The sequence below is a fragment of the Muntiacus reevesi genome, chromosome 2, assembly GCF_963930625.1.
Source record: "Muntiacus reevesi chromosome 2, mMunRee1.1, whole genome shotgun sequence".
NCBI lineage: Eukaryota > Metazoa > Chordata > Mammalia > Artiodactyla > Cervidae > Muntiacus > Muntiacus reevesi.
The window spans coordinates 27405494-27433102 of NC_089250.1; the positions used below are offsets into that span (position 1 = coordinate 27405494).

Below are 27609 nucleotides of genomic sequence, written 5' to 3' on the forward strand. Positions count from 1 at the left end.
CCCCTCCAAAAGATATGCCCATGTCCTAGCACCTGAAAGGGTAAATGTGACCTTGTTTAGAAAAAGGGCCTTTGCGGATGTCGATTAAAAAAAAAAGGAAGAAAAAAAAATGCAAAAAAAAAGCACAATCCAAAAGTGGAGAATTAAGTTTTATTCAGTGGACTTGCTGAGGACTTGAGCCCTGGGAGGCAGCTCTAAGATAGCTCTGAGAAACTGTTCTGAAGACGTAGAGGAGAAGCCAGAATATATAGTTTTGGGGACAACAGATAAAACAAAACCCCCAGGTAGTGGAATATTAAAAGATTACCATTTATTAAGGAAAAGTGAGACATCTCAAGTTACTGAATTTAGCGCTTTTCTTTTGTTTAGGAAGATGCAAGAGTCTGGGCTCATTGAAATCATTCCTTTTGTTGCAGAGGGGGGGGGCCTTACCAGGGCCGGAAGCTAGGTGAATTGTCCGACGAGACCCATGTGCTGACAAAGCAAGAGACTTTATTGGAAAGGGGCACCCGGGTGTAGAGCAGAAGGGTCAGGGAACCCAGAAGAACAGCTCTGCCATGTGGCTCGAAGTCTTGGGTTTTATGGTGATGGGATTAGTTTCTGGGTTGTCTTTAGCCAATCATTCTGACTCAGAGTCCTTCCTGGTGGTACATGCTTTATTCAGTCAAGATGGATGCCAGAGAAAAGGATTCTGGGAGGTGGTTGGACCTGTGGTGTCTCCTTTTGACCTTTCCTGAACTCTTCCCGTTGGTGGTGGCTTATTAGTTCCGAGTTCCTTACCAGGCCTCCTGTCATAAAGTAACTCATGCAAATGGTTACAATGGTGACTGGCCAGGGTGGGGGGTTTCAGTCAGTGTGCTTCCCCTAACGTTTTGATATGCACCTAAACTATCTAGGGCCAGTATCCTGTTTTCTTCTCAACACTGAATCCCCTCAGCCTGCATGGTAAGGGGGCGACTGCTGGCTAGGTGCCTACAACACTTTGGTTACTGATATGGCAGGTGACATTCTTTGTCCACATAGATGTGATCTTGTTAAGGACCTAGAGATGAGCTCATCCTGGGTGAGCCATAAACCCAAGGAAAAGCCTCTCCAGGTAACTTTGACATATAACCACCCCCACTCTCATCCTGTTGAGAACTGCTGATCTCTGGCATTTTGTGATGAAGGTAGTAGTGTAGGGAGGAAGGTAACAAGAAAAAAGAAACCACACACTACTTATTTCCATCCCTTTAGCTCTGAATTACATTTTCTGCCTCTATCCCATGAAGAGCATGGTCTTCTCTTATGGAAATAATTTAAGGAAAACAGGATAAAGACCTTTCTAAGGGTGAAGGAAGAAACAGACAGGACAGGCTCCATCTTGAAAGTGGGACTCCTCTTGGGGCCAGACTGTGGACTTTGAGCTATATGCCCAGTAGTTATAGAAGCAACAAACTGGCAAACCAGGCCCCTGGAAGGAAGACCCTCGGGGCTCGGGTACCTAGACTCTCCATCACCTAAAAGAATACCTGAATTATCTGTGTAACTGAATAGAATCATACATTCTATTATGCTTATTGGGGTATGATCACAGGACTTTGATAATTGTCCACTGTTAACTACCTAGGCTTAAGGCATATGAATCACAGGTTACCTTTCATTGCATTTTTCTTTTCCTTTGTTCAGACTCGTTTCAGGGAATTTGGGGAGGTGGGTTTGGGCACATGTATTTTGGGTATATAAGGTTTTCACAAAAACTGGTTGGGGTCCTTGGCTGAGAGGAGACTCTGCCTTGGGCCCACCAGTGTAATAAACTGCACTCCCCTATCTGCATTGTCCTTCTGAGTGAATTTGTTTCCTGGAATGCGTGGCTATAACATTTGGGGCACTGGCTGGGAAACTCCTCACATTTAGGAGACAAGTCCCATTTGGGACTACTCCGAAGGCTTGCAGCTCGAATCTTCTAGACGGGGGAAGGTGCCTTGACCTTCTGGAAGGATTCTGCTTCTCAACGCCCAGACCTTCCACGTTAACAGGTAGTAGACGGTGGCAGGGGAACTGAGCGCTCAGGTGAGGAGGAACCCACCCAGCAGGGTGGAAGAGGGGGCCTGATCACCCCTCTGGGAAGGACTAGAAGGGGCACGGACCCGCAGGAGATTGGAATAGGAAGGTGGCATCGATTTCTTGGTACACACGTTGATGAGTGTGTTAGGGCTTAGGAAGGAAATTTATGAATGTCATTTAGGAGGTGGTGTCCATGCATCTTGGGGAAAATGATTACCAAGCAATCAGCAAGAGATTGTTAGGAGACGAAACTTGGTCTTTGTGTTCTTGTATTCTGCCCTCCCCAAGGAGGTGTCCCATCTGCTGTGAAATTCCTTACCCCCTCGGAATTGTCTAGAAGGAGGGAGATACATAACTGAGAACGAATTGGCTTTTCCAGACACATCCTGGGACGTGGGATATTTAACCCATCTCTGTTTTCATCCGCACCCAATCAAGCCCACCAAGGCAGAATGGAATTTAAAAGTTAAGGGAGAAACAGTCTTGGACCATATGGAATTCTGGTTTGGCCATGCCGACCGGCAAATGAAGACACGCCGATCCCCCTTCTCCCTCTGGGATCTGGCAGGTAAGGTTCTTCTCACCCCAATTAGGAAGGAGGTGGACTGGCAGGTTAAGTGTTTCATTGAGTGGAAATATCAGAAGTGCCTAGGGTACCAAGAACTTCATAGACAGAACCAAAGGAAAAGTAGAAGAGGGTCCAAGAAAGTAAGCAAGATGGGAGGAAATGAATCTAAAGCAACTGTATCAGAGTACATGATTGAAAATTTTAAAAAGGGATTTGGAGAAGACTACGGGGTGAAGATGATGCCTAACTGCTTCCACATACTCTGTGAGGTTGAATGGCCCCCTTTGGGAGTAGGATGGCCACCAGAGGACACCATGAACTTAAAAATAGTGGAAGCAGTCTATACAGTGGTCACAGGAGAGCCGGTACACCCAGATCAATATCCGTATATTGATTCATGGCTAGAATTAGCTCAATACCATCCTGCTTGGACGAGGTTCTATATCCAGAAGGGAAATGGAAAAATATTAATGGCACAAAAATGGACTGATGATAAAAAAGAAATTCTACAGGATTTGGATGGGGATGACCTGCTCCCTCACACATACTGGATGATGATGCGCCCTCCGCCCAGTGCTCCACCAGGACCAGAGGCCACTGTAATGCCCGACCCAGGGCCAGGTGAAGTTCCTGCAGCAGCCGCTGCTCCTCCGCCACTCTCCTGGAGAACGTAGAGAGAGGCACTGTTTTGTTTTTGATCCCAGCGATGGAGACCTCTGGTCAACATCCCCAGGATTCCACCTCAGCCGGATCTCCTAGATTGTATCCACCTCTCCCCCCCCACCCCGCCCCCGTGAGTACTGATGGAAAGGGGGAAGAAAACACACGAATTAGACAGAGGCTGTACTCTGCCAAGGAGGAAGGGGAAAGTGTTCTGTCCGTAGTCCGAGTCCCCGGTCGGGAAAGAAGACTCCTCGAAACAATGCAACTCGCAATAGGGAATTTATTACTGACTCGAGCCAGGGCCTCCCGCCCTCACCAGGTGTGTGAGGACGAAAGGCCTCGAGCCCCAGTTCTCTCGGGTATTTATTAGGTCAAAACAAGCAGCAGGGAGCTGGCACAATCGGATTGGTTACACAGTGGGTAGTTGGCGTAAGCGGATTGGTTACACAGTTGCAAGGTAATTTTTGTTGGCCCTACCTGGGGCTTTCAGCTTTCCCCTGATAGGTTCCCTTTCTTCTGGCTAGGCATATGTTGATTGACTGGCTCCAGGAGGCCTGATAATTATGTTACCCTGGGAAACCAGGCCTACTCCTACTCTAGGCTGCCTGCCATGGCGTTAGCCGTGACAGCCTCACAGAAAGAACCCCACTACAGATGCCCCTCAGAGAGCTACAACAGCCTTTGGTTCAGGACACATGTGGGCACTACCATCAGCCCCCTGTAGCCTAATATTACCAGCCATTTTCCTCTAGGGATATATTAAACGGGCAGAGACAAACTCCACTGTACTTGGGGGAGCCACAAGCTATGATTAGGCTATTGGAGACTATTTTTTGAGCCCACCGCCCTACATGGGATGACATAATCCAATTACTAGTCTCCCTTTTCAGCACTGAGGACAGACACAGGATCATAACTGAGGCCAGAAAATGGTTAAGAGAAACGGTGCCTGAGGGCACTGCAAACCCGCAGCGGGCAGAACCAGCCACCCCCGATGAGAGGGAGGCCCGATTGGGACTGTAACCGAGAGGAAGGGCGGGGCCACCTGGAGAGATATCAGGTAGCTGTTTTACAAGGCTTCATTTCAAGGGGGGCCCCAAAAACCTATGAACATGGCAAAACCCTGCAAGGTGATTCAAAGGGAAATTGAATCACCCTCTGAATTCTACAAAAGACTGTGTGAGGCCTATAGACTTTATACGCCAGTAGATCCCAAGGCCGCTGGGTCTCAGATGGTGATAAATGCAGCCTTTGTGTCTCAAGCCAAAATGTCAGATGGGGAGATACCAAGTGACTCATGAATTTTCATACACCCCTGAATGCCCAGTACCTTTGTTAGGAAGAGGCTTGCTCTCTAAATTGGGGGCACAAATGACCCCCCCCCATGAAAGATTCCGTCTTTGAGTGGGCTCAACCACCTATTTACTCTCCCTCTCAGTAACCCCTCAAGATGAATGGAGGTTGCATGAGCTCCCAGAAGAGAAACCGGATGGGCTAAACCGTTGAGAGAGAGTTAACTCAACAATTCCCTGAGATCTGAGTGGAAGACAACCTCCCGGGCTTACAGAACAAGTCCCAGTGGTAACAGAACTCAAACCTGGTACAATTATGTCAGCATTCGCCTTGGGCCTGCTAGACTTTGCTAAGCTGTTTACTCTTTATGTGACTGAAAAGGACTAGGTGGCTATGGGTGTGTTGTCCCAGACCATGGGGACATGGGACAGACCCATGGCTTATCTCTCAAAACGGCTGGACAGTGTTGCCACTGGGTGGCCGGGATGCTTATGGGCAGTTGCTGCAGTTGCCCTACTGGTCCGGGAGGCAACCAAGCTGACTTCAGGCCAAGATATGATCGTGAAAGTCGTGCATGAGGTTAACACTCTCCTGCGAGGCGGACTCCCATAAATGGCTGTCGACATCCCAGATTGCTCAATACCAGAGACTGTTATGGGAGAACCCCATGTTACTATTGAGCCTTGTCAGGCTCTGAACCTGGCCACTCTCCTTCCTGTGAGAGAAGGTGGGCCCCCACATGATTGCAAGGAAATCCTAGAAGAAATTTATGGCAGCAGACCTGACTTGAGAGACCAGCCAATCCTGGACCCAGATTTGGTCCTGTACACCAAAGGCACCAGCCTGGTGAAAGAAGGACAACGACTGTCGGGATATGCAGTAGTTATGGAAGAATCCATCCTTGAGGCTAGCTCTCTGCCATCTCACTGGTCTGCTCAACGGGCCGAACTATATGCTCTAATCCGGACCCTCTAGCTGTCAAAAGGTAAGAAGACAAACATTTACAGACTCCAGGTATGCTTTTGCTACTTGACATGTTCATGGGACTTTATATAAAGAGAGAGGTCTTCTGACAGTCAACGGAAAGGACGTTAAAAACAAAGAAGAGATCTTGACTGGATTAGATGCTGTATGGGAACCTGAAAGGGTAGCAGTGATGCATTGTCAGGGTCACCAAAAGGATGATACCCCACAAGCACCAGGAAACGGACTAGGAGATAAAGCGGCAAAACATGCAGCCGAGAAATTTGGGGCTGCTGGTGGAGGATCTATCAGAACCTTTGTACTCTCAAAAATGCCTGAGTTAACTTTGACTTCTCACAGTATAATCTGGCCCAAGACCAGCTGTGTGAAGCAGAAGGGCCACCAAAAATGAAAAAGGTTGGTGGGAACTGCCAGATGGCAGATTACTGGTACCCGAGGCGTTAGCCCCCACTCGAGTATCTCAGGTTCACCAGACAACTCACTTGGAACATGACAAAATGGAAGAATTAATTCGAAAATAGTTCTTAATTCCAGGACTTTCCTCCTTATGTAGAATGGAATCCTTGAACTGTTCTGCTTGCTCACAGGTCAATGCTTCCCCTGGATATAAACCAAAACCTCCAGGAATACAGGTAAAAGGCACTATACCCTTTGAACATTTAGAAGTGGACTTTACCGAGATGAAACCCTGCTGACACTATCGTTATTTACTGGTCAGTGTATGTACACTCTCAGGATGGGTGAAGGGCTTCCCCACCTGAACTGAAAAAGCAAATGGTGGCTCGCTGTCTGCTTTGAGAAATAATTCCCAGATTTGGGTTCACAACCAGTATAGAATCAGACAACAGCACTGCCTTTGTAGCTGATTTAATTCAACAGGTATGTAACGCTCTAAATATCAAGTGGAAATTACATATAGCATATAGGCCCCAGAGTTCTGGGATGGTGGAACGAACCAACCAGACACTTAAGAGACACTTTCCAAGTGGATCATAGAGAATGACTGCTCCTGCGTGGACTTGCTTCCGATGGCTCTGCTCAGACTCAGGATGACCCCACGGTCCCACGGCTATTCTCCATATGAAATTGTGTATGGGAGGCCCCACCCATAATAAAACAGGTTTCAACAAATTTGCCCCAGGTAACGGGGGATGAGATTTCACAGCAGATAGAACAATTGGGTAAGGTAATAAATCAGGTAGCTAAGTCTGTACAAAAAACGGTGCCGTTCCTGCCGGGGTCCAGCCTCAGCAGGATCCAGGGGATACCCTCAGGATGAACGGCGTCGGCGAGAAAAGGAGAGAGAAGATACTTGAAACCAGCCTTGATAGGGCCAAGTCTGCAAGGGAGAGAGAGATAGAGAGAGAGAGAGAGTGAGAGAGAGAGAGAGAGAGAGAGAGAGAGAGAATGACCAGACGGGGGTGTTTGCAGGGTCTGGCAGAGTCTGGCAATGCTTTATTTTTTACCGTGGTTTTTATACCCTAAATTAGTACATTTCTAAGGGGAAGATAGTTTAACATTACATCAGCTTGTTCTTCATGAAACCAGGGTGCTTTCTGCATACTTCTTTGTTTATGAGGGTCTTGTACATTATCTTCTGGCCTTGGGGCCTATTGACATTTTATGACCTAGGTGAATGTAAAGCTGTTTTCCGTAATCTATTCTTTAATGAACACAAAGGTCAGTCCTTTTGCAGAAGTTATCAGTTAAATTTATCTAAAAGGTTTACCACACAAAGACTCTGCAGCTCCAGTGAGGCAGCCCCTGTTTAGCATTCCTGGTTAAAATTAACAGGTTTAAACTCTTATTTTTCTAAATCTTTAACCACTTTCAGAATAATACTTTTATGTTCTCTAATAGGGCTTCCTCACCCCCGAAGGGCTCTGTGTCTATTAGGGCCTTTATGTGATCGGGTTCTTTATGCTGTTTTATGATTAGGGCATTATAAGCAGTCATGCATATTAATACCAAGGGCATAAACACATTTGCCAAACAAACTAATACCAGCAAAGTAGTTTAAATTAAAACACTTCTTTCACCCTGGATAATCTCATAAAATACCACCACCTGGGAAACTTATTGATTAAAGTTCTAAATTGATTCTTATTAGGAAAGAGATCAGGGAAGGCCTTCTGCCTGTATTACAGAAATTAGGGAGTAGTCTATTGAAGCAAGCATCAGAAAGACAGATATCATCTTTAAGGTGAGCTCCAAGGGCAGCTTTTTGGACTCCCTGAAAACCTGATCCGCCTTGCCCGTCAGGTTTTCTCCCTCATGACCTTGTCATGGGTGGGATCTCGTGTGCCAGCTCCCGGCACGTTCCCCCTTGGGGAACAGATTCATGAATTTGTGCCTGGTGATCAGGTGTGGGTCAAGGACTGGAAACACGACTCCTTGACCCCAGATTGGAAGGGTCCGTATACTTATCTGTTGTTCTCACCACCCCTATGGCTGCCAAGTTGCCGGTGTCACTCCCTGGATGCACCACACAAGGGTGAAGAGAGCATACCATGCAAACCTGGAGGATGCTGAGTGGACTACACAAAAGGACCCCACTGATCCCTGTGAAACCAAGATCATCTGAAAGAAGAGGAAGAGATGAACCTCTACAATCAACTGCTGCTACAAGGACTTGCCGGGATCATCTTGAGACTAACCATAGATTCAGCACAAAGAGGGACCTGCAGTATAATTAAAGTTGAATGTTGTGTATATATTCCTGATTTATCTGGCAATATATCAGCTACCCTCGATGACATGAAAGGTCAGGTAAAAGCTATGTCTGATGATAATCTGCCTTTTTGGACTTCTCTTCTATCATGGGTAAAGGGTGATTGGTGAAAAACTATATTATCCATTGTTATAGTTGTTCTGTTGATTCTGTCAAGTGGACCTTGTATTCTCTAATGTGTTGGTGTGTTATCAACTTTGTATCACAGAGGCTAACTTCATTTACCCATATATATACCAGGAAACCTAAAATGCAGTACACCCCAATGAGTGATGCTCACACTGGAAGTATGAGAGCATCAAGAAGGGGGAATGAGGGAGGAAAGGAACAGGCTGAGCTGACTCCATCTTGAAAAAGAAGGAAACAACATCTTGCACTTTCAGTGAGCTTTGGACCATGTGCCTGGTAGTCATGGGGATAACATATCTATAGTCGAACTGGCCTCCCAGACTGATAAACACCAGACTCCATACCAAGATATCCCTTCACCAAAAAGAAGGTGATAATCGCCTATGTAGTCGGTCACCTTTGTAATCTTTACGGCCCCCCCGGTGTAGGCTAGTGTATAACCAGCTGACCTTCTGATGATGAATCATGGCTGTAACCTGACTGTATCTCCCTTTAACACTTTCCAGGCTAGGTTTAAGGACTCTGGGAATGTGGGCTTGAGCAGTATGCTTCAGGTATATAAGGTTTCCACAAAAGTCAATCAGGCTCCTTGGCTAAGAGGAGACTCTGCCTTGGGCCCACCAGTGTAATAAACTGCATGCACTCCACTATCTGCACTGTCCTTCTGCGTGAGTCTGTGTCCCAGAATGCGTGGCTATAACAGGACCGTCGACCTTCCATCTGGGAATGTGCCAGTGTCTGCTGGATGAACTTCTGACACCACAGGGCTGAACCCCACCCCACTCGGTCCCCGCTGTGCTTAGTTGCTCTGTTGTGTCCCACTCTTTGCAACCCCATGGACTAATACTGGAATGGGTTGCCATGCCCTCCTCCAGGGGATCTTCCCAACCCAGGATCGAACCCGGTCTCTCCCACATTGCAGGCCATTTCTTTATCACCTGAGCCATCAGGGAGCCCAAGAATACCAGAGTGGGTAGCCTATCCCTTTGAGAGGGTAACAGGTAGGAAGGCCAGGGGTTTCCAAACGGAGGAAATAGGCTGCAAGTGTCAGACTTTTTTTTTTTTCCTCTCTCCCTTAAGTGGCAGGAGGAAACAAACTAGTGTTATATTTTTTCCCCTTCTCTATACAAATTTAAAAAGAGGTTTCTCTTAAAATTCTGTGTTGCCATAATGACACCTAGTTCCACCTGAACTTTTCTCAAACATTGAGCTAACCAATGCATTTTCCTTATGGAAACATTTGTCTTAAGCTATGTTAATGTACTATGCATTTACCCTAGACTCTGTCTTCAAGTCCATTTTGACTTAAGGCTCAGAACTGACTTAACAAGCCAGTATGTTATACTCATATATTGTTCTCCTAATCTATGTTCAGTTCAGTTGAGTCGTGTCCAGCTATTTGCAACCTCATGAACTGCAGCAAGCCAGGCCTCCTTGTCCATCACTAACTCTCAGAGTTTACTCAAACTCATGTCCATTGAGTGAGTGATGCCATCCAACCATCTCACCCTCTGTCGTCCCCTTCTCGTCTTCAATCTTTCCCAGCATCAGGGTCTTTTCAAATGAATCAGCTCTTCGCATTAGGTGGTCAAAGTATTGGAGTTTCAGCTTCAACATCAACCCTTCCAATGAATATTCAGGGCTGATTTCCTTTAGGATTGACTGGTTTGATCTCTTTCCAGTCCAAGGGACTCTCAAGTCTTCTCCAACACCATAGTTCAAAAGCATCAATTCTTTGGTTCTCAGCTTTCTTTATAATCCAACTCTCACATCCATACATGACTACTGGAAAAACCATAGCCTTGACTAGACAGAGCTTTGTTGGCAAAGTAACGTCTCTGCTTTTTAATATGCTATTTATGTTAATGAAACTATATATTTGTATGGAAATCTGTGTTTCTTCAAGATTCATGTCAATCATTTTATGACTCACCTCTGAGATGACTCAACTCATTCTCTGAGTTTTGAGACATTTCCTTTCTTTAATTAGCAAACTGCTAGTAGTTGTGCAACATCCAGTTAAAGACTAGCAGGGAGGTACTCTTTCTGCCCCCTTCTGATATCTATGTCAGAAGCTTTCTCTATCTCTTTCATACTTTAATAAAACTTTATTACACAAAAACTATGAGCAATCAAGCCTCGTCTGTGGCCCTGGATTGAATTCTTTTCCTCCGGAGGCCAAGAATCCCAGAGTCTCTCACGGTTCAGCAACAACCTTCCACCTCCTCCACGGAAACTTCCTGACCCAGCAAAGTAACGGAAGCCTCTTTCATTGTAGGTGGATTCTTTACTAGCTGAGCTACCTTGGGAAGTCCCAGTCTCTGCCAAGCACCTCTACTTCTGAGCTTTCAGAGGCCTGAGGCTTACTCACACCTGCGCACAATAATCAAGACGATACCTAACTGCACTCTCCCGGTCCCCTTTCCCCTGTGCTTCCATGCGCTTCCACATGGAGCGCTCCCCTACTCCTTGGAGGAGGCACACCTGAGACTGTTCTGTCTCTTCTCTTGGCTGCAAATCTCTGGTCAGAGCATTTCCTCTTGAAAAACATTTCTAGAAACTAGTGCAAAAAGAACCTCATTCAGTAACAGATGCTTGGGTATTTGTTAGATGAACTAGTTGAAACAAGGGACACAAAAGAGGGGAAATGTTTCCTGACTGACTAGCTGCAGTTCACTCAAAATTGCACCAAGAAGATGACACATTCTGCTGTCTGATTTTCCTCTTGAAGCTTTCAAATGTATTTTAAACTTACTTTGAACAGTTTCTTGCAAACAGTGCCCCATACATGCTGTTTATGCTGACTTTCCACATACACATTTATTTCCAGTTATTCCATAGTCCTGAGAGCATTGCAGGGATTCTCATGTTTCCCAAGCTTCCACCTGAACCTGAGCTTAAACTGGGTGTCCTTACAGAGAAAGTGACAGAAACAGTGAATCGACACTTAGGAAAACACGTTTTACTTAAAGAAAGGGACTCTTCCTTATTATGTTTTTCTTATTAAAGCTTCAACTAGAATTTTTAAAAATAAGAATTATGACTCCTTGCTGCCCTCAGCTGATGGAGAAATACAATGTTCTATTTAAATAATTTTCTGTAGCTCATGTCACTTGATATCCAAACCAAAGCTATTTTAAATGCTTTCCGGAACCTTGAAAGAGGTTAGGTTTCATTTATAAATGCTGAATGTTTTCAGCTGCCATGCCAAATACAAATTCACAGAGAAAGTTAACCCTGGTCTTCTTTCTTTAGAGAAAAAGACTTGGAAAGATTCAGTCTGTGTTTTTAAGGAGAGTGGTGGCCTAGAGAGGCCATGGAAGGAATCCTGTGTTAGAACGTGAGTTTCCACCCTTATTTTACAACCTGATACCCTTCTTAGGCCCTTCACTAACTGCACCTCTAATATTCATTGTTCCATATTTGAAAAGAAATCTCACACAACACAAAATTGGGAGGTGGTGGGTTCTCTGTTTCAGAGCATTAAACCTTGCTTGTGTAAAGAGTTAACTGAAAGAAAGAAACTAATTTAACACACTTCTTTATGCATCACCTTTGTTAGTTGCAACCCCAAGTTTTCCTTAAAACAGTAATGTTTCACTTTTACTATCTTATATCCATTAAAGGCATCCCACCATACTGCATTGTTACCCATATGCAATTAAGAACTGCATCCGTGCACTTGGATTTTGTTAACATGGATAGAAACGATTACATCATCTCATTGAGAAAAGATTTTCCTCTGACATCATGTTGCACCTTGGTTTTCTTGACAAGAGTTTGAGCGAAGAGCTATTTCAAAGGTTGATTCTTTCTCCTTTCACGACACGCCCTCGAAATCTCCAAACATCCTGCAAATAATACCAAACACAGTGAGTTTCTGGGAACTTGGATTTACCTATTCACCATAAGACAAAGATTTCTTTCATCTAGTCATTGTTAAATAGGGGGGGAAAAGGCAGCCCTCCATAATAGTCATGAGTTAGTAAATAAAAACCACATTCTGAGACTCCAATTAATTTACTTGCCAATATCTAAAATCATGTTTCATAAGCCAAGACAGTGAGTCCTCACACTGCCATCATGCTTTACTTGGCACTTGTGTTGATTACAGGTGTTCGGACAGGCTGTTGTTATGTTTGCTCACAAAGCAGTTTAATACCTAAGCTCCTGCTGTCCTTGGTGATGTTTGCCTGCCCCGTTCTGAGTGATCTGCTCCTGCAAATGATGTCCTAGGCTACTGGATTGGTTTTTCCTTCTTAGTTCCTAATAAGACAATTCAAACTTTTTTGCTTATTTTTCTGCAAACAGCAAAGTATGCTAGAAGAATGATTTTGGAATTGGACCTCCTCTGAAATCTCGGTCACTTAAGTAACTGAGGCCAGTCTCTTGAACTCTTCATGTTCTCATTAACAGCCTGGAGCTATCTCGACTGCTCCATTGAGTTTTGGTGAAGAAAAGGGACAGGGACTCGCTTTTGTGCCCGCAAAGAACTCTATAGCAGAATTAGTGTTGTTGTTCTAAGTAAAGTCGATAAACTATAGCTGAGACAGTCATGAAAAGAAATAGAGGAACTGATTGATTATTAGAAACCTGACCAACCTCAAACAGAATATATATGTTTTTTTCTGCCGTAAATATCAAGGTGTTGGATGGAAGACCCAACTGGAAAAATAGGTTGCCTTTCTAGGACATTTAATACTGGACAAAGGAAGGACAAACCATCCAGGAGGTGGGAATGTGAGGCCAGAGCATCTTCAGATATGGGGATTCATTCAGAGATTCTAGACAGAAAGTGGCTCAAGGGTGGAGGAAGATTCCTGAGGTGGGAAGTTGTTTCAGAAAGCTGCTGGTGGCATGCGAGGCTCTTCAAAGTACTGGGAGGCCCTGCGTAGTCATTACATTCAGTCTACTTGGGGGTCATGTCACCCTGAGAATAGATGATGCATTTACAATTATCTAACAAGTTCAGCTTCTTGCTTCAGAGCCCCAAAAATAATCATCTACAATACAGACTAAGTTTATTTAGTTGCCTTGACTGATAATTTGCTATTGATCACCAACAGCATGGAATGTTCACCAGTAAAAAACAAACAATCTAAGTATAACAACATTGTTAATTGGTTATATAACCCAATGCAAAGCAAAACTTAAAAAAAAAATAATCTACGGTGAGGTGGATTAATTAGGTAGGCATATGAAATACTGTCTTCAGACCACTCTGAAAAGCATCAGTTGTCTCCCATCTCTAGTATATGCCGGCTCTCCTTAAAATCCCAGTGCAAACTACCCTAATAAATACTTGATTGAGAATGCTTTCTTTATAAATAAAAGAGGCCTGTGATTGACAGCCGAAACCTTTTACAGCTATGAGTTCAGAAAGTTGCTTTGTCTTCCATTTCCTCATCTCTGAATCTGCTATTTCCTCTCCTACCTGTCCATTCTGGAACACGATGGCCTGCCCAAAGACTTACAGAATATAGGACCCCCACATTCGGTAATCAAGCAGTTCAAATAAAACCGACTGTCATTCTTAGAGGGTCTCAGCAAGGTTTCCAAAAGGAGCTGTAAACATAAGCACTTTATACCTTCAAAATGAATCAGGTATGACACTATTAAGCATCTGAAGAAAACAACCGAGAGCTTTACCTTGTCATTTCATACAAACACACCTTCAGAGTGATGTCTTTAAATCCATGCTTTTTCCTGAGCATGTTGATAAGTTCCTTTTCAAGGTTTTCTTGACTGGCGCCCTCCACATCTATGTAGTGACAGTTGGCATCCGCGAAATGGCAGGAAATTGCCTGTGGAAATTATTATGATCCAAAAGTGTATACGGGGAAGGGAACAGAATTATGTAAGGAAGAAGTCTTTAACTTTTTAGCATTTGATTTTTCGAATGAGTGGATATTGCCAAGTCCTACTAACGAATGTGTTGCAGGGTTTCTCATCACCTTCTCAGTTACAGAAGTTACTGGAGGTTGTAATGAGTTGGTATTTCAATGGCCACAGGTGATAGCGGAAGAAAAACTGAAAAGACCTTGCAAGGGAAAATAATACACAGACACTCCTCTCCAATCCAAAGCACAGTTCCAGTCTGATAGCATTCACATAAAATACTCATCTTGTTTCCTTTTGAAGCTAAGATGGAAGTTACTTGATTCTCCCCAGTCTCAAAGGACTTATAAACAGATCTAACTTGCAAGGCAATAGTTGAAACTCACCTTCCTTGGAACAACTTATCTTAGGATGAATGCACCCATCAGAAGATCTTCCTACTTCTTACAGATTTCTAGGCAGTTGAGTCACAAACTTTATTTCCCCTGGAAACCCTAGTACTATTCTACACCACATTGGAGCCTAAGGCAAAAGAGAAGACATGTACACTCCTACCTGTATGCTGTTATGCATTTTTCAAGGGTTAATATTTTCCCAACTTTAAAGCAGTCAAAAATATTGAAAAACCACCACATTAGTATACTAAAACACACTATTTCCAGTGAACTGCCTATATCCCCCTTTGTCACAGTTATGGGTGTCATGGTTTCAGGAGGTCTGATTTTTCTCTTTTAATTTTGGCATTGTGGTCACCCATGGACTTTTTGGCATTAATTTTTATTTCCTTTAACCAAGGCATTAAGATTTTATTTAACTGGATACTGAGTTTTTTTGAGCCTCTGAGGGAACTGCCTTCTTGCCTCGCGCTCATGTCAGTCCTGTTGAGCCTGGTGGATATCTGAATGAATGGAGGATGAAATCTGACAACTAACCCTCAGCCACAGGGAGACAAGAGGGCTGTTGCGATAAACTGGAAAGCTTCACTCAGCCGCAAAGAAGACACTAATATTTAGTATCAACAGCCATGTCATCCTAGGGAAATGTGAGCCCAGCGCATCATCAAGCTGATGAATTTTAGAGAAGCAAGAAATCTGGGAATTTATGAGAAATTCTGTCAGTTTTTAATGTAAGCACTGATCTCATAAAGCTGAAAACACTCTGAGGCTAAGGACTGAAAAATATGGCCATATCTGATTTCCTGGTGGCCAATTCACACCTTCCTTTCCAATCAATAATATCTTAACCAATAGCAATAATATTACGGACGTTCCCCTTCTATGAGCTGTATATTTTCCAAATGTTATTATTTGGTATGTATGTCTGCCTTTGTCTTTTCCTCTGAAAACATGCTGTCAGTTGCCAAGTTACTAAGCTCTCTGTCTGGAGCAGTTCCAAGAATGTCCACTAGTGATGGCATCCTAAGGTCATCTGGCTTCTTACTGCTGTAAGCAACAAAGGACGAGGGAGACAAAAATATTTCCTGGAAAATGCACCAGACTAAAGGGCAGCTGAGTTAAAAGTTACAAATCCTGTAACTTTTCATGTATTGGGATGCTTTTCTTCCTCATGCATTCATCTTCAAACAGTGCTATGATGTGAACGTGTACCTTCCGGAATCCTTGACTTTTGTTCCGACCGGATCCATGGATGAGCAAAGGGTGAAAGAAAACGGTGTCTCCCTTCTCCATCACCAAGTGCACCCGGGCGTTGTTTTTGTCATAGTCCTGGATCCCGTGGAATATGAAGTTGACTCCTCCCTAAAAACATGAGAGAAGCTAAGGCTAAAAGTGAAGAAGCCAATAATTAAAATTCTTATCAATGATTCATCACGGAAAACAAAGCTTCTCTAAGTTCTTTCAAGAGGAAGAGATAAATAAATTAGATTTTAAAAAACTTCCATATACCAAACCTTCTCAGTTGACCGCTTTTAGAAAGCCATGTGTTGACGTTAAAATCATGAATTTTTTAGACCTGATGAAAAAGTTGGAATTTCCACCTACTGCTCATTACTGAATGATAACTGAAGACCCAGATCAGGTTTGCATTTGTGGGAATGCAGGAGACCACCTTTCCTGGTGAACCCATGCTCATTCTTTCCCAGCATGCTCTTCTCCTCACCTGGAACTTGCAGCAATTACTCCTCTATTACTTAGGAGTATCCCTGAGAAGCTAACGAATCTCCCAACGCGCAGAGAGAAAATGCTCGGTCTTTCTTAGCCCAGAAACCACATAGGTAACATCCAGAGTAAAGAAAGAATAGTAAATTAAAACATTAACTTTTAAAATATTTTCCACTCCCTGTTTTTCCAGGTCAGTCAATGCACAAAGAGAAAAAAACAAAAAGCATTGTTTGCTTTCAAACTATTTTCTCACTATTTTAAAAATATTTTCAAAGTTAGTTATTGCATTAATAGTTATATCTTTATGAAACAAACTGAAATGAGGAGTAACAATGTTTGCAATCTTTTATGGGTCTTTGGAGGACAGCATTCCATTTCCATTCCTAAGACTATTCCAACTTCAAATTCCTTTTGGGAATGACTACTTCCCTATTGCACTGTGTTGAGTCTTTGCCTCCTGCCCAATGTGCATGTGTGAGCAAGATAAGCTCGTCTGACCTCCCATTGCTTCTACTTTGAATCTGAGCAGATGACTGAAGCGACTGGACATAGTCAAGGTTCACCTGACCATTCCAGTTGCTGCAGCCCAACTCTTCCCACTGAAGAAGGGCTTCCTCTTTCCTCCTCACCCTCCAGAGCTGGCAGCTTGCCCACGGATGCTGCATGTTCCTGTGGCCCTCCCTTCAGCTTGAATCATTGAGAGCCCACTTCTGTTGCTTGCAACAACCTTTCCTAAACCACAACTTAACTGAAGAATTTCAGAGTTTATAGCAGAATCTAGTCTCAACGTATTTTCACCTAGCACTAATCCTCAGTTCAAGAATTCTAACTACTTGACACAGAAGTCCTGAAAGCCATATTCTTTACGTTTCACAGAAACATGTGTACTCTTTCTGCCTTAAAAAAATGTGCTCTTCCGACCTTGTTCATCATTACACGATTCTGAGAGCTTATTGCCTTACATCTAAAACGCTATGGGTGTCCTCTCTGGTTTCTCTGTCTCTGGACTCCTACTCCTGCAACACATTCTGTGCCAGGTTCTTGAAGAAATGATTTGATCTCCTCACTCATGGGCCCCAAAGCATTGACCAGTTCTCCAGCATCACCAACTGAATTCATAAACCATGGAACAGCCTCATAATGGAATACTGCTCAGTCCTCCCCAGAGCCTCTCTCTGCTGGTCTCTCCAGGTGGAAGCAGATGATCCTCTTCTTCACTGAGAGAACTGCCAGTCAGTGTGTATGACTCACTTGGCTCACACATCTGCTGTTACGGTGTTTGTGTCTGACCTCTGCATTTAGGCTTTGTAATCTCAGATCTTTTATAGCATCACCAAAGTCCACCTCTTTGGTTGGCCTTCAAGTACTTGTTGAAAGAATAAGGGTGATCATTTGATCAGACATCCTGGAATTTTCCCTGCTCCTCATTCTAAATCCTAGAACAATGTTTTGCTAAGAAAGGAAATGTCATCTTACTGGCAAAGCTCTTTATGTATACTGATGTGAAATCAAAACAACAAAAGGTGCTGATCAAGACTCAGCCATCTAGCAGACTTACCTCCCACTGGGGATAATCATGGGGTTTCAAGGGGCCTTTGTGTGTCCCCGGCAGCACAGCCAGACAGCCGTTGTTCCGGTCAATGTGCTCCATGGCTGTCCAGGCACAAACGATGCTATTGCTGGGCCTGAACGGGAAATAGTGCAGATCCTGGTGCAAGGGATGACGGGATGTCTTCTTGCCTGAAACAGAATCTGTTGTTAAAATAAACTCGAGTCCCAGAATTCTTCTCCTCTGCCTGTAAAGCCAGAACAATGAACTATCCCTGCAAAAGCCAAACAGAAGAGACAATGCTGAATGAAATCAGCCTCTACAGATGAGCACCAAATTACAAGACTACTGCTGCTGCTGCTGCTGCTAAGTCGCTTCAGTCGTGTCCAACTCTGTGCGACCCCATAGACGGCAGCCCACTAGGCTCCCCCGTCCCTGGGATTCTCCAGGCAAGAACACTGGAGTGGGTTGCCATTTCCTTCTCCAATGCATGAAAGTGAAAAGTGAAAGTGAAGTCGCTCAGTCCTGTCTGACTCTTAGCAACCCCACAGACTGCAGCCTACCAGGCTCCTCCGTCCATGAGATTTTCCAGGCAAGATTACTGGAGTGGGGTGCTATTGCCTTCTCCAAATTAGAAGACTGAATAAGCACAAAGCCTCTGGATCCTGTAATTCTTTCTGAGCTTCTGGTAACCGAGGAATACTTACACTATTTTTTAGAAATCTGTGCATATGTCATCATCTCCATTGTGCTTTATTCCTCCATAACTCTGGTTTGGGCACAGAGTTTAGCATGTTCCAAGTCAGTTCAGTCGCTCAGTTGAGTCTAACTCTTTGCGACCCCATGGACTGCAGCTCGCCAGGCTTCCCTGTCCATCACCAACTCCCAGAGCTTGGTCAAACTCATGCCATCGAGTCGGTGATGCCATCCAACCATCTCGTCCTCTGTTGTCCCCTTCTCTTCCTGCCTTCAATCTTTCCCAGCATCAGGGAAAGATTTTCTGACTCTTTCTAACTGACTCCTTTCTAATGAGTCAGTTCTTCCCATCAGGTGGCCAACACATTGGAGGGTATTCCCGAAAAAGGTTGACTAGTTAAAGAGAGTAGTCAAATCTGAGACTGTCTGATAAACTAAGTGGCTGATATTTTAAAAGTATTCATTAGTTAACTAAATACATAAATAGTAGGACTCTCAGAGGCTTCACCACCAAACTAGAGCCATTTGGTGTACAGTCACTGTGGAGAATCAGAGATACTCCGCCCACACTCACAGTCCCCCCTAGAATTGCCCTCTGCACGTGGCTCCCCCAGGCCAGGGGGTTTCTCCAGCCAGGACACCCAGGAAGGGAACGGCCTGATATTAGGCTACAGGCTTAGCGCATAAACCTCTCTTGGCCAGCAGGACAGAGGCAAAGCAGAAACGGATCAAAGATCTCTACTGGCTGATTTCCTGCCACTGATACAGCTGAATTTCTCAGTGTGGCCCAAGAGCCATCTGCATTAGCATCTCCAAGTACGGTTATAAAATCCAGGTTTCTAGGTTCTATTTTCTGAATCAGTCTCTCTAGCAGGGAGGGCTTAGAAGCTACATTTTACCAAGTACAGGGACTTTTAAGAATAATTATGGTATGTCATAAATCAGTTTTAAATTTGTTACTAATAATACTGTCTTCAGATCAGGAAGGCAAAGTGCACACTCTCATGCATCGGTGAGAGTGGGTAACAATGCTTAGAGATGTTGAATATCAGGAGTCTGTGGGGTAGAGAGACAGTTATGTTTTATTAAACTGCATCTTTCAGAAGCCACTTGTCTACAGTCCCAGCAATAACCCTATAGTTAACATCGACATCACTATTATATTTCAGTGTTGTTATGATGTAAGCTACTTTGAGCCTTAAGTGAAAGTATATATATTCATTTATGTAAAAACTTAGCAGTTGTGCACTTTGCTATTTTACTTTCTTTCTTTTTTTCTTCTTTCTTTCTTTGCTTTTCTTTTCCTTTATCAATAAGAGCTCTTTACCAGAATCTGGAGGTTTGTTTATCAGCATTGTATGCATGGCCATAATATTGGGTCCGGTGAAGCACTCCACATATTTCAGAATCTAAGGAAAAAGGAGGGAAATCAGATGCACAAGCATGCAGCACAGAATACATCTATCTATACTAGAAGCCAGTTGGCATCGTTTAAATCAGTCAACCAATATTTCACAGACCTGCAAACAAACCACGCAAAAGTGAGTAACTGGAAATCATCGGAAACACTCTCAAACAGGCTTTTTGGAACCAGCTGAAAATCTAAGTGCTTCTTCTACAAGAGAGACATGAGTTTTTCTGAGACACCAGCTACGAACGGCAGGAATTAAACCTCCAATGAAAAAGATGCCCAAACTGGCACGGCCAATTGAAAGAAAAAGACGATGATGTTGTTCAGTCACTAAGTCCTGTCTGACTCTTTGAGACCCCACAGACTGCAACACACCAGGCTTCCCTATCCTTCACTGTCTCTCAGAGTTTGCTCAAATTCACATCCATATTCAATCTCTACTTCTGTCTGACTCCAAAAAATGAAGCACATTCTATGGCTTTCACTTATATGATCTCTTCTGCATAAGGGATGTAGGCAATTTGAGTATAAAACACTTGAAATGTTACAAAAATCCCAGGAGTCCAGCCTAATGCTTGTTTTTTTTAATAAAAATATTGTTTTTGTCATTTTGGGGTTATTCAAACAATGGTAAAAAGGTTGTTCTTTACTTTTTTTAAAAATTTTGAGTGGGGTATAGTAGAATTATAATGTTGTGTTAGTTTCAGGTGTATACTGAAATGAGACTGTTATACATATACATATATACACTGAGCTTCTTTTCCCATACAGGCCATTACTGAGCATTGAGTAGAGTTCCCTGTGCTATACAGCAATCATTATTAGTCCTTTGTTTTATATACAGTGTGTGTACGTGACAATCCCAGTCTTCCAATTTATCTCTCCTAGGCTGTGATTTTCTCAATGGTCATCATTCAAGAGCCATCCTCAGATTTTCTGTTCTGCGTTGAAGAACTTCCCAATATATTTAGCGGATATTCTCTGTATGTCTTATCTTAGTCTTATCCTGATTAATACTATTCTTGAAATCATGGGTTTGAGGTGCTGGTTCATTTTCCAATACATATTAAAATAAATACCTAGCTATCAGAATAACTACCTCCTAAAAGATCATTGCATGAACCACCAGACACATGGTTTGCAAGTTACAGACATAGGAACATCCTGACAAGACATTCTATCGCATGTTGCCGATAATTTCCAGCTTTTATCAAGATCCACCTTCACGATTTTCATTTCCAAAACAGGACATGAGGTTGGGAAGAATGCATGGTTCTGAGGGGCCACATCCCTCCTTGTCCCCAGCTCAAGAGGCCAGACTTCCCAGGTGCCTCAGCTGTGCAGTCTTCATGAATCAGACTTTCTAACAGCACTTGGGATATAAGTTCTAATAAGTATTTTGTGCAAAGTGTCCTTTGAAACCATTCTAAATGAGTGGTCAGAAACCATAGTACAGGACTTCCTTATGCTACAGTGGATAAGAACCCCGCTGCCAGTGCAGGGGAAATGGATTTGATCTCTGCTCCAGGACGATTCCACACGCAAGGAGCACCTAAGCCCACGCACCACAACTGCCCAGCGCCAGCTCTGCAGCCTGTGAACTGCAGCAAGAGAAGCCACTGAAATCAGAAGCCCATGCACCTCAACTAGAGAGTAGCCCATGCGCAGCAACGAAGACACAGCATGAGCAAAAATAAATAAATGAGAAAAAAATAATAAAAAAGAAACTGCCAAACATTCATGCAAGGGAATACTATGCAATAGTTTACAAAGCATAAAGTAGATCCATAGACGCCAGCGGAATGGAGTCTCACATGTACCACCAGTGGGAAAAACAAGGTGACAACCAGGATGCTTCCTGTTACCCAATAGGTGGGGTTATACAAACACATATCTGCTTGACTGTACCTGAAACGATTCTAGATGAAGACGTAAGCTGAACAGCGAGTGGTGCTGGAGGTGGGAGAATTTACTTTTCACTCATGTCATTCCACACTGGATATTTTTGTAACTATGAACTACTCTTAAAGAATAATTTTTAAGAAACCTACTTTAAATTTAAAAACAGACACGTCTGCTGACCAGATTCATAAAACAAATTGAAAAATGATCTGCAATAGGCAAGCCTCAGCACTTTATTGCCCGTGGACATGCCTGTAGGGAGTGTGAGAATGTGCTCTCCTTACACAGAATTCCTGCTCTTCTCCAGCAAAAATAGCAAAATTATGAGGATTTCTCAGTCTGGGCACTACTGACATTTTGGGGTGCATCATTCTTTGTTTGCTGCAACAGGCTATGCTGTGCATTATAGCATCCCTGGACCCAGTAGCAGCATCCGGATCTCTACCCATTAAAACCCACCACCCTCCTGCCTGACAAGCAAACATGTCTCCAGACATTGCCAAATGTCTGCCTCTGATTAAGAACCACTGCTATAGGGCCCCAGTAGAAAACGGCAAGACCTGATTCTTTGCAACTCCATGGACTGTAGCTTCCAGGCTCCTCTGTCCAGGAGCTTCTCCAGACAAGAATACTGGAGTGGGCTCCTATTTCCTTCTCCAGGGGATCTCCTCAAACCAGGGATCAAACCCATGTCTCTTAAGTCTCCTGCAGTAGAGGGGGGTTCTTTAACACTAGCGCCACCTGGGAAGCCCAGTAGAAAAGGGCAAGGTAAAATGAAAAAAACAAAAAAAGTTACAAAGATTTCAGAGGCAGGCATGCAGATGGGCTATTAGCTTAAAGAGAAAGAAAGCACAGGAAGATCTTGAACCTCAGGGAGGGTGCAGTATCTGAAGAGTTCCTCATCTCCTTGGAAATCCTGGACCTTGGAAATCATTTTCTCACTTGGCACATATTCTGATTTTGGGATGCTGACATCTCTCATCACCAGCAATCCGAATGGTTTCACCTCCTCTCTGCAGATTCTTTCAAACTCATTCCTAGAAAATTCATTGGTAAATGATGTCAGTACCGAAGGTGCTAAGCATCTGCCTGGCCTTCCCCTTGTTCTGTGGAAAGACTCGAAGACTTGGGAGTGGTTTCTCTGCACTAAGTGATCCTCAATCCTATGTCAAATAGTTCTGATGACAGGAAGGAGAAAATGGCCAACTCAGAAGTGCCTGCCTCCTAACTGTGGAGTTGAAAATCGCCACCAGAATTAGAATATTCCTTAGCTTAGTGGACCAGTGGGGAAATATTTGTGATTTGGTTTCATCAGAACAAAACAGCAAACACTTCCCTAGCATCACCATGCACCAGGCCCTGTTCAAAGAACTCTGTATCCACTTTACCTGTTGAGTCCTAAAACCACTCTATACTGTTATTTTCCCCATTCTGCAGATATAGAAACAGGCATGGAAAAGTTAAGGAAATTGCCCTACACCTACAACATTAACTGAAGAGGCTGAGATTAAAGCCACTCTGGCTCAAACCCAGGTTCTAACAAGCTGCTTCCTAACAAACCTGATCCCTGAAAAATATCTGAAGACTCACAAGGTAATCCTACCCATAGTCCCACTGCACACACTGAATACACATTCCTCTTATATATCAAAGAGTGTTACTGTACCTAAAGCGTTGAATATCAGCATCAGACACCAAATTTTTAATGACAAGAAATCCATTTCCTTCATAGAATTTTCTCTGTTCTAGGCTTAGAACATTATTCTCCCGAGTATACCTAAAGGGAAAAAAAATCTCAAATAAGGCCAGCTTGAAAATCATAACCTAACAATATTTATCAACAACCTCAGAAATGTTTGTACTCTTCCACTCAGCACTTTTATTTCTAGAACTTTAAAGAAATAATCTGAACAAATTTTAAGTTTTAAATCTGAAACATTAATTACTGTCACCAAGAAATGAAAGAATAATTAACAGATTATATTATATCCTTACAATGGTATATGACTCGACATTAAAAATGAAGAACATATCATAGCAAGGACAGTGCTTATTAAATTAAAATGTGATGACAGTGATGTAAAACCAAGACTCTATTCATTTAAAACAAGAAGACTATAAAGAAATAAAGCCAAAACAAAAATGTTTCATGGTGATTGACTTTATATAATGGCATTTTGAATTATTTTTTTATTCACCCTATTTCTGTGATTTTAAAATATATTCTGTAATGAATATGTATGGTTTTTCAGACAGGAAATAAACAATATATTTTATGTTTTTAACTGTCTGGTTCATGCATTTACGGAGGAAATCAAGTATGAAAATCGAAATAAGTGTACAGCACACACACAAACTCAAATCCCCCTGTCCATTCCTCTAGTTTGGAACTGTGACTCTATGAGAATATTCCATGGAGATCAATGTCTTCCACTTCAACGCTGACTTTAAGATAAACCAAAGATGCTAGCTGAGATATCAGAGTGACCAAAAAACTAGCCAATTTAAATGAGATATACAATGCCTGAATTTTACAAAATAAACTTATGCACTTTGTGACATTTTCTCTTCTTTCTAAATCTTAAAATACATATAGAAGGTGTCTTCAAAACTTTCCATAATTGTTCTAATGAGAACAAGACCTGGATTCAGAGGATTTGTATAATGAATTCTTATCAGACAATAAGTACTTTATATCTGAGTTATCACTGGAAAAAAACCCTTTATATACATTGTATGGTTAAGAATTAAAATTATATCTACTTACTGGAATTGTTGAGGATGGAAACTGGCAAGAGAACCAACCCCCGAAGTGTGACGAGCTATCTAGGATGTGATTTAAGGCAAATCAAGTGAAGTGTAGGCATCACCCTTCTAGAATCAACCCACCCTGGATTGGTTTTCACAAGGGAAGACCAGCCCTACACAGTCATCAGGCACACTGACTACACACAAATGCTCCGAAGCACTACTGCTTAGATCGTCTCATTTCACAATAAGGAGGTGCCTGGAAGCCAAGAGCTGTATTATTCCAACTGCACAGAGCAGAAACCCTAGGCTGGGGTCAGGGTTCAGTAACTGGTCCAAGGTCACCCAGCAGAAAACAGCTGAGCTGAGACTTGACCAACAGTGTATTCATACTTTCCATCTATTTTATTCCCCCTGGATATTCCTTCCACCAAACTACTGAGTGAATAAAAATGGAAATTTTTTATTCTATTCTATCCTATAAATAAGGAGAATCATGTTCTATTCAAAAGAAGTTTTTCTGTTAGTGGGAGTTAGTCCAAAATATTAGAAACAGTTTGGCTGGTCATTTAAAAAAGAAAAAAAGAACATTTTTATAAAAAATGTTTGCCAACTCTGATTCAAGAAGCACTTGTTAGTTTTGTGGAGTATCTCTCTGTAAAGCAGTGTTTCTCAGATGAAGTGGGTGTGATGCATATCAGATTCACCCATAGAACTTTTTCAAATTCGTACTAGAGTTCAAGCTCCAAGATGCTGTCTCCAGTTAAAAAATCACTCTGTACAGTACATCTGTACAGGACAGCATGGTCCTGAACATGTAATTATGCAGTTATGTAAATACATAGGAAAAAAAGCAGACCAAAGTGTTTACAAATAATAATCTGTGAGATGTCAAATTATGGGTCATATAGATTTTCTTCTTTGTGTTTATGTACATTTAAACACTGCACTGATACTTCAAAAATTATTCCTTATTTCTTAAAGGAATCATTAAGGTTGGGAGGAAATTGCCACATAATTTCTAGTAGTTTCTTTAAGCCTAAACCACACACATATTCACTGAAAAATTAGGCAGAGACGCTCACCATTTCTGGCTATGTAAATTGAATGAATTAAAATGAAAACTTCAGTTCCTTAAGTGCACTGTCGCATTTCAAGTGCTCATAGCCACATGTAGCTACCACATTGAACAGTGCCGGCAAAAGACATTTTTCCACCATCACAGGAGCTTGTATTGGAGAGTGCTGTTCTAGGAAATAGAGATGAAAAAAAAACAAAATCTGACCTCGACATTATTATAACTAAGTCCAGTGAGATCAGAATATTAAATTTTAGGGAATTTCCTGTCCGTGCTTCCACTGCAGCGGGCACAGACGGGTTTGATCACGGGTCGGGGAACTAAAAGCCTAGGTGCTGTGAGCATGCCCGCCCTCCTCCCACAACCTCACCCCCCACCATCCCCCAAGAACAAACAAACAAACAAAAAACCAAAATTAAAATTTAAAAGTAGTAACAGACTGAACCCGGAAACCTTAGTCTACTTCTAGTTATATCTAGGCCCATATGTTGGCACTTCTCAAAACTGAACTATTAATAGTATCACACCAAGTGAAAGCAGGTTGCTCGTCCCGCCCCCAGGCATTTGATACCACAGGTCTAAGAGGAGCCTGACTACCTGGATTTGTAGCAACTACCTAGGTAGTCCTGCGGGGGCTGTTCTGGGGACGCGCTTTGACACCCACTGCTTCCGTTAAATGACCTTGCTCCGGAATGGTAATTTCTCCTAACCTCAAATGCTTTCTCACCTGTAAAGTGAGATTACATAGTCACTTGGGTTCCCTTTCCCAGTTTGTGGGGGAGATTTTAAATTTATAACGATTCGAATACGTCAAGGCTTAGAACACAGTTGGGAGAGCAACAATGGAAGTAAAAGAAATACTATAATAGTTTTGGGAGAAATTTCAGAATCTAAATATAGCAGAGCAGAGTCGAATGCAGTCACTTAAGGGGGAAAAAAAAAAAAAAAAATAGAAAGAAATCCCAGCCCGTGTTGGCGCCCTGAATGAGATCACTGAACACGCAAAAACAATTCTGTAAAGCACGTTGATTTCTGAGTCACGCCGTGACCTCTCTCTGGATCCACCGCCGGTGGCGCATAGATCGACTTGGGATTAATTTCAGAAGGCCTGACCAGGAGCGGACACAGGACTCGCAGCGCTTCTCCAGGAAACTGTGTAAGCTTCGCCGGGCTCGCCTGGAGAAGGAAGAGCTGGGGGGCAGCTCCAGCCCGAGAGGACCCCTCTGCTCCTCCAGGTGGCTCTGCACCCCGGGTTTCGTCTCTGTCTCTGGGCAGCCCTGTGATCAGGTGCGGTCCCGTACAGAAAGTGACAGGGCAGCAGAGAGCAGGCCTGCTCGGACTTCGACCCTCCCCTCCCAAAGCCGGGGAACAGAGGGCCCGGAAGGCTGCAGCGACGTCACTCCAGGAGCTGGAGCCAGCAGCCCCAGACCCACCGGGCGGACAAGTCCCCTCTTGGGCCTTCGGGACGCACCTGACCTGGCCCCCCAGCGCCCGAAAGAGATGTGACCATCACGAGGACAGGTGCTGCGGAGCCAGGAAGAGCCAGCGGGGAGGCTGAACAACGTGCCCTGAAAGCCGCCACACTTCCGGCTCAAACCCCGCGAACCCAAAGGATACAACGGTCCCCGCCGAGCGGCAACCGAGGTGTCGCAGCAAAACGCGCAAGGCAGCGGAAGCTCGATATGGGTCCATGGCCGAAGGGCAATACCCGGCGCCAAGCCTGGAAGCACTTCACTCTGGTAGGGGGCCCCGCCTCCGCTTAGAGGGAGGGGCTTGGGGCGGACGAGGCTCGACGAGGAGGCGGGCCGGGGTAGCACCGCCTCCCGAGTTGGCCTGGGCGTTGCACGCAGATT

At 43.5% G+C, this 27609-nt stretch overlaps 1 protein-coding gene across 4 annotated transcripts; it reads right to left on the minus strand.

Annotated features, from left to right (window-relative positions):
• Nucleotides 1-6405: 6405 nt before the first annotated feature.
• On the minus strand, nt 6406-27514 carry LOC136159193 (phytanoyl-CoA dioxygenase, peroxisomal-like). Of its 4 annotated transcripts, none has more exons than XR_010661426.1 (10): nt 27374-27514; nt 24698-24756; nt 23597-23707; nt 22799-22967; nt 19945-20026; nt 17931-18112; nt 15860-16009; nt 14064-14218; nt 12174-12265; nt 6406-6893 (listed from the first exon to the last, which is right to left on the minus strand). XR_010661426.1 is itself a non-coding variant. In XM_065921123.1 (10 exons), the coding sequence occupies exons 1-9, from the start codon at nt 27446-27448 to the stop codon at nt 12212-12214; spliced, it is 1014 nt and encodes a 337-aa protein (XP_065777195.1). In that variant the 5' UTR covers nt 27449-27514; the 3' UTR covers nt 6406-6893; nt 12174-12211. The 4 variants fall into 4 exon arrangements, 3 of the variants coding, with proteins under 3 accessions (XP_065777195.1, XP_065777194.1, XP_065777196.1); XM_065921123.1 differs by having other exon boundaries at nt 14087-14218; XM_065921122.1 differs by lacking the exon at nt 6406-6893 and having other exon boundaries at nt 6979-12265; nt 14087-14218.
• Nucleotides 27515-27609: the final 95 nt, after the last annotated feature.

Bases quoted from the DNA above. Each gene is read 5' to 3' on its own strand.
- LOC136159193 (XM_065921123.1), bottom strand. From the start codon at position 27,448: ATGGACCCATATCGAGCTTCCGCTGCCTTGCGCGTTTTGCTGCGACAC. The intron at 24,757-27,373 runs GTATCCTTTGGG...ATCACATCCTAG, and splicing joins GCCGCTCGGCGGGGACCGTT to ATAGCTCGTCACACTTCGGG. The intron at 22,968-23,596 runs GTACAGTAACAC...TGAATTTTCTAG, and splicing joins GCTGATATTCAACGCTTTAG to GAATGAGTTTGAAAGAATCT.